Source organism: Ovis canadensis, chromosome 4, assembly GCF_042477335.2.
Source record: "Ovis canadensis isolate MfBH-ARS-UI-01 breed Bighorn chromosome 4, ARS-UI_OviCan_v2, whole genome shotgun sequence".
In the NCBI taxonomy this organism is placed as follows: Eukaryota; Metazoa; Chordata; class Mammalia; order Artiodactyla; family Bovidae; genus Ovis; species Ovis canadensis.
The window spans coordinates 83,857,140-83,869,992 of record NC_091248.1 but is presented as its reverse complement, the minus strand read 5'-3'; the positions used below and the strand labels follow the sequence as shown (position 1 = coordinate 83,869,992).

The window sequence follows — 12,853 nt, the reverse complement described above, 5'->3', positions numbered from 1 at the left end:
GAAACAAAGATACTGTTCATGTACCAATTTCAAAATTTTAAAACAGAAGTGTTGCCTGTCATTCAAAATAGTAAATTAAAGACCCAGACTCCTACTCAGACTTCAACTGCAAGGATGATTATTCTTCAGGAAGAAACACAATCTGCAGTGACCGGTTTTCTTCACAGACGTGCTCAGCCATTAGAAAAGCTTAATAAATCCCTATTTAGTATGCATTTATGCAGTGATTACATGAACTTCGACCTCTGAAGAGCTGTAGCAATTAGCTTCAGTGTCCAGGATCCTCTCCCACCATTCCCCACTGGGTTCCTTGGGTCTTCCTTTCTCATCTCAGCAGTTTGTGTGCTAGGAAACATACAGTTTTAAAGCTGACTTTCCACCTGAGGTATTTGCTTCTGCTCAAGTCATTTCCCCCTCTGCTCCCCCCACTCCTGTCTAAACAGCCATCTCAGATGGATATTGGGGCTCTGATCGTTGATATTACTCAAACGCAAATGGATTTCAATTCAATCTTGCCCTGTACTTTCGCAAAGAAGATAAACTCTAATGGCCCAAAGAGTTTCATTTCATAGCTCGTGGCATCTGAAATAAATCGGATCTCTTCTGTCAGGCTAACTTAACATTTTTTTAAATATTCAGTGTAATTTATTTTAAGTCAAATGAAAGCTAGTGGCTTGGCAGAAAGCTAGAGGAGGTGGCAGGAGGGCCGCTGAAAAGCCCGTCTCCATGTGCCGCTACCCCCACCCCCCGCCAAAAAAAAAGCCAGGAAGGCAGAGGAAAGTGTTTTAAGTTTCTAGTAAACACGGTTTAGCAAAAGAATAATAGGAAAGTTATCCCTTTCTCAAAGAGGGATGGAACTATAATTGTTGCCTTTAGCGGAGAGCTCAGATAAACCGCTGGGACTCATTCTAAAGTGACCCATCACTGCATTCATCTCTTCTTGAACTTTCGGTGAACCTGAGATTAAACAGGGGTGAGCAGCTAAGCAGTTTGTTGTTAGCAGCCTTTTCAACAACCCTTTCAGACTGAGTAAATATTGATCGGTTTGAATCTGATTGCCCCAGAGGAAAACACCAAGGCATCTGAATAGCCTCCAAAAGTAAACTTTCAAAGGTGAAGCCGAGAACAGACTTCAGAGTCACAGCCCAATTTCAACTCAGTCCCATTTGAGGACACCCTGAATTTCTGGAGTACTGTGAATGAAGGTGAGAGAAGAGAGGAAAAGCATTTGAAAAGTGGAATTTTCTACTGCGTTTAGCCCAAGTCCCTAATTGAGACTCTTGTCCTTTTAAAATTTATCAGTAAAATGTTATTTTGTATTTTCTATCCTCTGTCATTTCAGTTACCATGGCTGTCATTTTCTTCAAGGAGCTAACTGTGCTCTTCAGAGACCTAAACAGGAAAAGAGAGACCTTGAAATAAGATGTGTTAAGCGCCTTTGATTTAATCGATAGGGACAACTAAAAAGATACAAATGTTTTCCTCGTTGAAAGGTATATTAATGCTTCCTAAATGCATTGCTTGTTAACTGATTTATTCCATGACCTAGAGAAAGCTTGGGATGTTTTACCATAATTCATTGTTCTCCTCTCAGCTACATTAAAACAAACCAGCACCTTGAAGATTGGAATCTCTGGGATTCCAGTGGGTCGGCTCCGCTTTTAGATATTGAAATCTCGGCAGTGGCATGCAAATAACACTTTAACACATTAAAGTATTTCAAAACCAGCCATCTGTTTTGCTGTGTGGTCTTATACTAATAAACAAAAGATACTGTATATGGCCATGCGGGAAATGAAAGAAAGAGTTGACTGACTTTGAAGTTCTCTTCCATCCACTTGAGTCTTTTAGAAGCAACCCCCAAACCCAGGAGCGGGGGGTGGGGGGGGCCACCGGGTATCGGGTGCTCTTGATATGGCCGCAGCAACCGTGCCTACAGAGTCTAGGCTTGCTCCCTTTGACAGGGAACTACAGGAAATCTCAAGGATGCTCTAGGAGGCCTGCATATTATAAGCTTTTGTAGGATTTCTCCCCTCCCACCCTGAACCCCAACTCATCCTTTGTAAAACACCCTTCGGCAAGGAAGGATGTCATATGTCTGTATTTGTTTGCGATGCTGTAAAATTTCTGCTCTGCTCTTGGGGCTAAATTACAGCCTCCAAAACTGTGTGAAAGTAAAGGGAACGTGGTAACAGGTCTGGGAGCAGGGTCACTTAGAACTCTTTGCAGGCTTCCTCTGTTTGAGAGCAGCAGATATAAGTGTTGGTCAGAAGCAACTTGAATATTGACCAACTTCAGGGCAGCTTCCACAAGTTCACCTGGAAGAACCTGTTGAACCTAGAGAAAATTAATTTTTTTTCTGAGTTATATGGCATGAAATTAGAGCGGTAGACCCTTTAAAGCCATGAGGGCTGTGAAATCAAAGCTGAATCTGATGGGAATGAGATGTGTAACCCAGAAGGAATTGGGAGCAGGGGTTTAAAAAGTGACAGGAAGGAGTGGATATTGACAGGAGGAACTGGAAGAGGGACGCAGGGTTTACTCAGCACAGACCACACTGAGTTTAAACAGTGGAATATTTTGGCACACTGACAACCCAAAAAGAAGGAAGAGGGGTGGGGTGGGGACCTCATCCACAAACAGCTTTATACTGGAGCTAATTACATGTGAATCTCTTGGTTCACTGATGTGAGGAAAGACTGACTGAAGAGTTTCAGCTTTTGAAGGAGATTCTGTTTATATATATGCCAACATTGAGTTGGAGGTGAAAAGGTTAGCACTTGACCCAGGAAGTATCCATGTTTGTTTCAAAAATAGATCTGCTTCATAAATTTCTTCACCATTCTTTTTTTTTCCATGATAAACTTGATTATAATATAGCAACTGCTGCTCTTTTAGACAAAACCAACCTATTCCATAGACAGTGTTAGGTGCAATTACACTCATAAGGGAAGCTTCAGCTACAAGACGAAAAGCTTTTACGTTTTTTTCAAGAAAAGGCCCACCTCTTTGAAAATACACACCACCACGCTTCTCCCTTTCCCCACATGAAATGAGCCAACTTTGGAGAAACCAGCAAATTGTAGCCATGCTGAAGCATATCTCAAACTTGAATATATTTATTACAGACATCTTAAGACCCGTAAACTCTGCTCTGGATCACACCACCCCAGGATCCCAGAGCTGTTCATGATTGTACAGGAAATGGGAAATATCACAAAAGGATAACTGATAGAACTCAGTGTGGTACTTCAGGGACACCAAAACGTTGTGCGACATGCAAGACTATTCACGAATCACACAAAATATACATTCATTGTGCCATCCATCACATTAACAACTGAGCTGAAAATACATCATATCCAGCTAAGATAACTGTGGAAGGAAGAAGCTGGTTTGAATAATACTTTTAGGTCCCAGATAACCCAGCACAAATTTTAAATAGAGTGTGGCCAGAGAAACAAGAAAGGGTTGGGGATGGGGAGAGATTTAGCCCAGGAAGCAAGGTTTCTGACCCCTGTATTCTGCAGGCCTTCTTAACTCACTGAAGGAACAAACTGAGACTACCTTCTAAGGCATCTGATTGATTTTAAGTGAGAACTTTTATTCTTTAACCTATAATCACATACAAAGTTGTACCAGCTTTGAGAGTTTGCCCACCCTGTTTTAATCTAAACATTAATCTAAACATTTCTAGAAAATCTGTATAAAGATAAATCTTTCAGGACAAAGTATTTACAACCAGCAAACTCACACACATGGAATTAAATTAAGGGATGAATTAATTGTGTAAACACGCTCATAGAGAATCTCTTCCTCATGAGCTCTTGGACTCTCCTCTCTCTCCAGCCTACTTTCAGGGCAAAGTAGGAGAGAACTGTAAATATACAGATAGATAAAAGATGAGAGGCCTCCCTCTGATATATTTCTGCTGGCAAAGGAGACTATTTTCCAAAGGGCATCTGAAAGGAGCAGTAGGTTCATTCGAAATCTCTTAAAAGTTAGGGGTGTTAGGGGCCATCAGAAAATTGATGCTGGCGCTCAAGCTGCATTAGGGAGCTAACACCCCTTTCCCCCCACCCCCACATCAAGTCTCTCATCTAGAATTCTCTGGAAACACATTATCCCCAGCCAGGAGTTCCCCAGATAGGATCAGAAAGGAAGAGAGAGAGATTGTAAATGGAAAGAAGATAAGCTAAGAATGTGCTTTGGGTAAGAAGTCCCAGTGTGAGGAGTAGCCCTGGCTGCTGAGTGGGGCTGGGGCAGCCTCAGTGGGAGGTAGGTAGAGTGTCTGAGGTAGAAGAACCCGGGGAAGGAACGCAGGGCGAGGAGCTGGACTTCTCTGAGGATTCCTCAGCCTTCTCCTCGCTTCCCGTCGGAGTGGCTGGAGAGATGGGCAAGAGACCCTCCTTCTCTCGTTTCTTCTGCTTCATTCGGCGGTTCTGGAACCAGATCTTCACCTGGGTCTCATTGAGCTGCAGGGACGCGGCAATTTCCACCCTGCGGGCGCGTGTCAGGTACTTGTTAAAGTGAAACTCCTTCTCCAGCTCCGTGAGCTGCTTAGTGGTGAAGTTGGTGCGCACCGCATTGGGCTGACCCACGTAGCCATACTCTCCAATTTTCCCTGGGGGCAATGAGAGGAAAAGGTAAAAATGTTTATAATCATATCAGATTCCCTACACGCTTCAGAGCAACCTTCAGGTAAAAGGGAGAATCAAGACTTTCTCAACCTAATCCGGGCTTGGGAGGGTGAGTGATGAGGTGTAAGGTGTTGAACTGAAGTCAACTATTAGCATGGTCAGACCATGATTAATGGAGCCTGGAGATATTAACAGAATGCTCTCCACACACACACACACACCTACCCACTTCCTAAACCTCTAAAATTCAGCCCCTTTGGAAACAACAGTCCCAGATGCTCCTCTGCCCCCAAAGCACCTGGGGAATCTCTCCACACCCTATAACAGAAGTGGGAGGCAAGAACTTTTCTTAAGAAGAAAAAAAAAAAAAAGATTAATTTTCCATGGAAACTAAGCATACCAGCTCCTTCCAGAATCATAAAGGAGCATTCATGGAATGGCAAGACTGACCTGTTTTGGGAGGGTTTCTTTTGACTTTCATCCAGTCAAAGGTCTGTGCTGGAGAAGAGGTCTCTGACGCAGGGGAGCGACAGGCTTCTTGGTGGCTGGCGTGGAGAGGGGACAAGGAGTTATTATACGTGGCCAGGGCCAGGCTCTGGTGCTCTTGTCCATATGAGTGGTGAATGTACTGAGGCGAGCCCACCGCGCCCCCGGCATAACCCTGGTGGTGGTGCTGATGCTGGACCATGGGAGATGAGAGGTTTCCAGAGTAAACAGCGGGAGCGCACGAGGGGTACCCACCACTTACTTCTGCTTCCTGATTTAACGTGTAGGGGCTGTAAGGCGCGCCGAAGTTCTGCGCGCCGTAGCTTGGACCACAACTCGAGTGGGAGTAGGACACTCCCAGGTTCCCAGAAGTCTGATAGGTTGTCGGCTGGGGGTGGTGATGGTGGTGGTGGTGGTGGGGCGGGCTGATCTGCACCCCCCTGCCCACTAGGAAGCGGTCGTCGCTGCCACAGCTGTTGGCACTGACCGCGCACGACTGGAAAGTTGTAATTCCGTGGTCGGAGGGGTAGGCTCGCGCTGAGCAGGTCCCCGAGTCGCCACCGCTGAGGATGGGGTATTCCAGGAAGGAGCTCATTCTTGCATTGTCCATCTGTCACTGAGTGACCGGGTCCTGCGAAGTCCTGGGTGACCGTGCCAACTTTCTCACTTCCTCCATGGGGCCCAAGAAGAAAAATGATATGAATGTACAGTGCGCAAGAGGGGGGGCGGGAGGGCGGAGGGCGCTACGGGAGGGGCACGTGATTCTATCAGCCAATGGCGGAGCCTCCTGAGAAAGTTTGTTGGCTCCTGCAGTGATGGATCACCGTTTCAGTGGCATTTAAATCCCCGGCGCTCCCCAGTGTAGGTGACGCGCAGTCGCCCCCCCAGGCAGCCTGGGCGGCAGCAGCAGCTGCGACGGCCGCAGGGGCAGAAGCGGAGCGCTAAGGCGAAGGGGAGCAGAAGCTGCTTTCTGCGCGCGCCAACTCCAATCGCCCTCCCCCCTCCGGGAGGTGGGGGCTGGAAGGCATCCCCCGTCACCGCCCCCCTCCCCACCGCGCCCAGAAAGATTAATTGGCAAAAGGTGAGAAGCACGAAGGGCTCCGCGGTCTCTCGGGCTGGGAATCAGTGGGGAGGAGGAGCTCGCTGGGCGGCCACTAGCACACTGGCCGAGCCCGGAAAGCCAGGAACTGAAAGGGTCGCTTTCCCGGCTTCCGTCCCTCCTATGGTTCCTTGAGGAGGACCGAGAACGGTGGCGTAGGACATGGTTAGGCCACCAGGTCTCCAAAGTCGGGAGGAAAGTACGCAGAGGGCTGGTTCGGAGGAACCCAAGTGGGCGTGGAGGGAACGAGGGCAAGAAAGGAAACTTCCCTTCCTCAAGGAGAGTCCTGAAGCCTCCTTTCCTCCCGCCTCCCCCGCCGCCTCCCCCACCCCCCCGCCACACACACACCTCCCCATCCTCCCCACCCTCTGGCTATTAGTGTGGCAACCGGGAGCTTCTGTAATTCGACGCCCGGGAGAGAGGGTGAGCCTTGGGAGCTAGGCTTGCTGGCCAAGGCTAGGGGTGGCCCGGCTCTTCGCCCTCCCTCTCTCCTCGCTCTCCGCCCCTTTCTCCTCCCCACTTAGCTTTGCTCCGGGAGCCCTACGGGGAGCAACTCCGCCGCTGGATTTTGAGGGCTAGGAGGAGGGGAGAGAGAGATGACGATAGCGGACGTGGCCAGCGTGGGGGCCGGGCCCTGCGCTGCAGGCCATCTGCCGGCTCCCTAGGAACAAGGAGCCTGCAGGCTCCCATCCGGGCCTCAAAGGGTGAGACCACAGCTCCGGCGAAGTACGATGAACTCCTCTTCCCCACCCCCACCCACCCCCGCAAGGTTTCTTGTTTTCTGGAGGGGGACGTTAGAAGTGGTAGAGTCTCTTTTATCTACACCCTCCCATTCAAGTAGGGGTGGGAGCTGGCAGGTGGGAGGGGCGGGGGACAGATGGCTGATGGTGGACAGGACATTCTCTTCTTCCCCAGCAACACCTCCTCCCTTTTGTAACTGACTGTGTAGTTCCTTGTGTAAACCTGCAAGTCTACCCCTAGAGAGACACGTGCAAATCTGAGCGTCATCCCAGGACAGCGTTCCTGTTCTCCATCACCTTCCTCTTACCCCGATGCCCACGGGGTCGTTAATTGCTCTTTACTATTAGGCCTTGTGTCAGCCTTTGGCTTGTAGAGAGAAAAGGCCAAACAGAAGCCAAGAATTGATGCATTCTTAGGTAAAAGAAGTCCAGACATCATACAAGAATTTTGCAGCCAATGCTGTACAGATTTGACTCTGACCATGTTCACCATATGGGGATCCAACGGATCAAATTTATCTGATTGTGTGTGACTTTGGGGTTCCCACTCCCCTCCAGCTTTCCCTTCCCGGTTAAAAAAAGGAAGTTTTGCTTGAGGCAGGCACATTTCAGAGGTGTTAGCCTTTCAGGTTTCTGTGTCCTGTTCTCTACCTATACAAGTTCTCTCCTAATCTGTCTCCCCAAGAGGGAAAACGGACAGACATTTGACTGTGGATTCCCTCAGAAGCGAGGGCGCATTTTTTCCTAAACATTTCCTTTTGAAAGGTATTTTCCTGTGACCTGTGACCTATCCCCAATCACAGTTAAGAGGGAGGCCTGGAAAGGTCACTCCTGCCCCCCCCCCCCCCCCATTTCAGCACCTGGAGAAGGGAAAAGGCAAGGAGGCCCTCCTGGAGGTGGCTTCCTTGGGAGTGCCAGGCGTCCAGCCAAGGGGGAGAGAAGGGGCTCTTGGGGGGAAGGAGACAGGACATGAGGGGGTCCAGGCTGGCTTTGCGGACGACCTGCTCTTCCAGCCGAAGCTCGTCAGTAGGTTCTGGCTCTTGCCTCACTCCTGTCCCTTTGTTGGCTTCCTCGGCCCGGGTCTGCACGACCCCCTCCGCCGCAGGGCTTACACCACAGTCACTCCAGTCTGCAACCTCTCTCCTTCCTCTGCTAGTTCTGGGCCTCTGAGCTCCTCTCCCTCCACCTCTCTTCTTCCCTCCGGGCTTCTTTTCGCGGCCTTCGTGGGCGGAATGTTTTTCTTGGGATCACACATAAGCTTTCGCTCGCACACAAGTACGCTGCACTGCGGCGGGCTACCGACCCGCCTCCGCGCACCGCTCCCGGAGGCAGGCTCCCGCGGCGGAGCCGACTCCGCCCAAGCTGGTCGCCCAGAGCGCCGCTCTCCCCGTGCGGCTCACAAAGGCAGCCTCCTCTGGCCTCGAGCCCGGGGGCTTCCGTCCCGGGCTCGTAGCGCGGTTCCTTCCCCACCCCCACGAAATCCCAGGGCTCATTCCGCCGGGTAGGAGACCCGAGGTCCGTGGGGCAAGTAGGCCAGCACCCCACGACTCGAGCCAAAGTCTCTTAAACCGCCCCTGAAGACTGGATGAAAGGCGAGCCCGGCCCCTTGCAAGCCGCTAGTTGGGCTCAAAGCGCCTTTCATGGCTCTACTAGAAAGGGAAGGAGCGAGGAAGAGACAAAACGCCGCCGAGGCTCGGAGCTGTTCATGGCATCCGCAGCTCAGCCAAGCTGCTGTTGTTTTAAAAGAGCAATAAAAATGAATTATGACTAAACGGCTTCTAACTTAATGCTTTCGGACGGGGATCCCCGGCAAATACGTAAGAGGATTTTTATTTGTGCATGTGTTCCTGCAATTGATCTCTTTGATGACATTCTCATTCATAGAAAGCGTTTGATTTATGAGTGGAGGATGAATCTCAAACAGCAGCGGCTTAGCCCTGGCCGCGGCCCGGCCGCCTGCTCCGCTCCGCTCCGCGCCGAGGGCAGGAGACCTGCCCGGGTCCTCACTCGCCTCCGCCGCTGCCAGGATTTAGGGGGCAAAAAGGTGGGGGAAGTAGGCAGTAAACCCGTGGAGAAAGATCGCGATTTCCTCCTAACTTCCAATCCTTTGCTACTAAGAGCCAGGTTCTTAAATCAACCCACCCCCGACACATGTTGCTTACACTCTGCGTTTTCTCACGGTAAGTAGCCATCAGAACAGAGCTCAGTAAGGGAAAAATAAACATGGGGAGACATAAGAAGGGAGGAAAAAAAAAAAAAAGAACAACCCAGCAACATCCCTAGATCACATTTTATTGATATTTCATTTAAAGTGCTTTTTCTCTTTCTCTAGAAACTGGGTTAATCTATAACCTGGGGTGTAGAAACACTCCACTTTAAATCTCATCTTGCTAACCTGACTTCAAAGCTTTAATGATCCATTATTTGCCATGTAAACAGATTTAAGAATGAAATATTGATTTTTCTGACCCTGGAGAAAAAAAAAAGAATCCTAGAATGACTGAACCAGAGGATTGGAAAGAACCCTTTCTGAAGTGCATTTTCCAGCTAGTAACCATTGCTTTTTGTTTTTTTTTTTCTGTTTTAGACCTGTTTGCCTGGACCCATCAACAGCTGGGAGACTAATCAACCACACTGAAAATGTTTGGGAATTTGTGGGGGAGGGGGTTGGGATGTAGATATTTGAAACAAACATGTATAAATAAATGAATGGTTGATAACTTAGTAATTGACCTGGAGACTGGTAGCTTGTTAAAGAAACTCCATGTTCCTCCTTGGAGTTGGAGGTTTCTGTAGGCACTTTATTTCTCCACTTTCAAAAACTTGGGCTCGGCCCAACTCTGAGGCTGCCCAATCCTGTTTCTATTGCCAATTTAAATCTATGGCTTGAACCTCTATGTTGAAAACCTAATCCATTCCCTTAAAAAAAAAAAAAAAGAAAAGAAAGCAAAACACACTTCTCAGAAGCCCTAACCCTTTTCTGGCTTTCCTTTTTGTTGCTGTTTCTGTCTGCTGAAGACTTTAAACATGCCCATTCAATAAATATATTAAAATTGGAAAAGAAAGTGGATTGTGACCAGAATTTTATTTACCAAGTTAGACTAAAAGAGGAAAAAGAAACTGTTATGAGCCTTGAGAAAGAGGGGGAGGAAAAAAAATAAGAAAGCTACTTATAGCAAAGGAGAATTTATTCTACCAAAAATATGCATGACAATGCACCCTAACGTAATACAAAAATAAAAAGAAAGTGAAGATACAATTATATGATCACTTTCTTGCAGGCCTCATATATTGCTTTCAGGAAATCACATAGAGGGTTGTTGGATTAGATTTAAAACAACTAAAACTCCAAAATAGTCTGGAGAAAAGATGACTCTGAAACTGGGTCAAGGGAATCACTAAACAGAAAAATCTTCCAACATTTAAAAGAGGGAGAGGGTAAGTCAAGAAGAAAATAAAATAAAAATTAGAATAAAGGAAGGCAAAACCACCTGGTCAAAGGGGTCTTTTTTTTTTTTTTGTGATGCTTTGTTTTGCTTTAATGTTTTTAGTAATTCAGATGCTGCAAGTCAATTGTGGTGAGTGTGTCTGTAAAAAAGTCAAAGCTGTCAGCTGAAATATCTACTGGACTGTCGAGGGAACCTGGCAAACTGGGCGAGACTGCATCTGAAAGCTGCAGGCAGGAATCTGTGGAAAAAACATTAAAGTCCTGCAAAGAGGGGACCTCGAGGGCCTCGGGACTGTCATTGTTTAGGCCAGAGCCACAGTTCTGGCCCATTGTTGACAAGCAGTTAGGAACAGTGGGTGACTGGTGCTGAAAATGTTTCAGATTTTTCTCATTGCTGGTTAAAGGCGAAACTGGGAAACTTTGGGAGTCGCCATTGTGTCCATTGGAAGCCTGCTGCTGAGAGAGGGCATTTTGCTGAAAAGTGTAACCTTCCCTCTCCAGAAGGGCCCCGGAGACGCTGAGGGCTTGCTCAAAGAGCGACTTCTCTTCCTCGTCCTCATCCACTTTCTCAGAGTCTTCGAGACTTTTAAATTTTCCTTCGCTGTTTTGGTTCTCCTTGCACTGGGTCTGCCTCTTGTGCTTCATCCTCCGGTTCTGAAACCACACTTTCACTTGTCTCTCAGTCAAGTCCAGCAGCGCTGCAATTTCCACCCTTCGGGGTCTGCAAAGGTACTTGTTGAAATGAAATTCTTTTTCCAGCTCTAAAAGCTGCGTGTTGGTGTAAGCAGTTCTCAGGCGCCGAGAGCCCCCGCCGCTGCCATCGGCGATTTCCAGGGATTCTGAGGAAAGGGAAACCAACAAGAGACACACGCACAGTTGGAGGTGGAGGGGTCCGAGCAGGGTTATTCCACTGGAGAATAAATATAGCAGAAAAGATCAACTGCAACAAAATGGCCGCCCCTGAATGCAGTAAAGCTTTTGTGCTGCCCTTCCTGGGAGCCTAGCCTGGGGAGACCCCATCTCTTCCACCTCCATCAGATTCCTGCCTGTAGCTCCCCCCAACCTCTCCATCCGGGAGCAAACTTTATATTAGCCACACCACAATTTATAATTAATGCATCAGCTGCTTAGCTGAGCAAGAGCGATCTATCACTCTTCATTACTGTCAAAAAGCCAAACTCTAGGACAACTAGACAAGAGGAGGTCAGTTCCAACTCAAATAAATCATCCCACATTACACAAGTTAGGGAAAGTTCCCCCACCCCCTTCTTAAAAATATATATATGTCTCATTGTGGATCCCTTGTCTCCACATCAAACCCACTCCTGAGCCCACAGGGGAAGGGAAAGCAGCCAAGCATCTCTCCCTCTCCCCCTTCTTTCCCAGCCCACGCTCCCCTCCCCCATAACCGCTCTCAGGGCAACCCAGAAGGGGAAGAGGGTCCCAGGACCTGGGGCCAAGTCTTTGGACTGACCTTTGTGGCTGAGGCAGGCAGGGCCGGTGGCGGCGGCGGCCGAGGCGGGCGGCAGCACGGTTTTCTTGGCCGCCTTCTTCTCCTTCATCCAGGGGTACTCGGGCGGCTGCAGGGCGCCGGCGGGCACTGGGCTGCCGCGGCTGCCCGCGGGGCTCGGCTTGGGGCGGCCGCCAGCGCCGTGGCGAGGGTGACTGCCCGGGTTCAGGCTGGGAATGGTCTGCTCAAAAGGAGGAGGAATCAGTGTCGAGTGTGAAAGCGTCGAGGTCTTGATTGATGAACTTTGAAATGTATCAGCGACAGGGGGAAAAGATGTCAGGCACTCAGCGAGCGACGGCTGGCTATTGATAAAACCAATCTCTCGCTCAAATTCGTAATTCATGGCCTTCTCCTTGGAGCCCCCTCGGAGAAAAAGTTCCCTCTTCTGGAGGGGTTTGGGGGGGCAAGGCCCAGGAAAAAGGCGAGCGCAGAGGGGGAAAAAAAAATCTATCATAGAAGATCGCTGCTGGGGTGTTTTTTTTCTAATTCACTGATTACAGCCGTATGGGGACCGCGCTACTATTAAACTATTGAATTCATGGAGACAAGGTTGAAATTGGACCGAATTGGCTGTCACATGATTGCTTCTGCCCAATGACAATTTGGGCTTTAATCAAAAGAAGCCACTGTCTGTTTGATTGATCCAAAAAAGTCGGGAAGGAACGCCTCATTGGGGGCCAGCGAGGCTTTATTTACACTTTTTTCAGGGCAAAAATACATATATGTGGGTGTGGGTTGGGGATGCGTGGCAGTGCGTGAGGGCGAAGGTGCCTGCCTGCCTCCCGATCCACACCGAGGTGGTGTGTGCGCCTGGGAGTGTGTGTGAGTGTGTGAGTGCGTGCGAGTGCTGAGCCCTGCTGCCGGTCCCGCTGGCGGCCGCCCTCTGCCTCCCCCGCACACTCCGCGCATTGTTTGGGACTGTCGGGAAGA

General features: G+C 48.9%; 2 protein-coding genes and 1 long non-coding RNA gene across 4 annotated transcripts; 1 reads left to right on the top strand and 2 right to left on the bottom strand.

The window, feature by feature from the left end:
• Positions 1-3,103: 3,103 nt before the first annotated feature.
• Positions 3,104-5,835, bottom strand: HOXA1 (homeobox A1). Of its 2 annotated transcripts, XM_069586784.1 has the most exons (3): positions 5,389-5,835; positions 5,091-5,185; positions 3,104-4,624 (listed from the first exon to the last, which is right to left on the bottom strand). In XM_069586784.1, exons 1-2 carry the CDS (start codon positions 5,734-5,736, stop codon positions 5,126-5,128), a joined length of 408 nt encoding a protein of 135 aa, XP_069442885.1. In that variant the 5' UTR covers positions 5,737-5,835; the 3' UTR covers positions 3,104-4,624; positions 5,091-5,125. The 2 variants fall into 2 exon arrangements, with proteins under 2 accessions (XP_069442885.1, XP_069442884.1); XM_069586783.1 differs by having other exon boundaries at positions 5,091-5,835.
• Positions 5,836-5,895: 60 nt separating this feature from the next.
• LOC138438843 (uncharacterized) lies at positions 5,896-9,689 on the top strand. Its single transcript, XR_011256478.1, has 2 exons — positions 5,896-6,207; positions 9,553-9,689. It is a non-coding gene; the product is annotated as an uncharacterized lncRNA (long non-coding RNA).
• Positions 9,527-12,458, bottom strand: HOXA2 (homeobox A2). Its single transcript, XM_069586780.1, has 2 exons — positions 11,888-12,458; positions 9,527-11,252 (listed from the first exon to the last, which is right to left on the bottom strand). The coding sequence occupies exons 1-2, from the start codon at positions 12,375-12,377 to the stop codon at positions 10,513-10,515; spliced, it is 1,230 nt and encodes a 409-aa protein (XP_069442881.1). The 5' UTR covers positions 12,378-12,458; the 3' UTR covers positions 9,527-10,512.
• Positions 12,459-12,853: the final 395 nt, after the last annotated feature.

Excerpts from the sequence above, each read along its gene's own strand:
- HOXA1 (XM_069586783.1), bottom strand. The coding sequence starts at position 5,736 with ATGGACAATGCAAGAATGAGCTCCTTCCTGGAATACCCCATCCTCAGC. Across the intron at positions 4,625-5,090 it reads AAGAAACCCTCCCAAAACAG|GGAAAATTGGAGAGTATGGC; the intron begins GTCAGTCTTGCC and ends CATTGCCCCCAG.
- HOXA2 (XM_069586780.1), bottom strand. The coding sequence starts at position 12,377 with ATGATAGATTTTTTTTTCCCCCTCTGCGCTCGCCTTTTTCCTGGGCCT. Across the intron at positions 11,253-11,887 it reads TGCCTGCCTCAGCCACAAAG|AATCCCTGGAAATCGCCGAT; the intron begins GTCAGTCCAAAG and ends CCCTTTCCTCAG.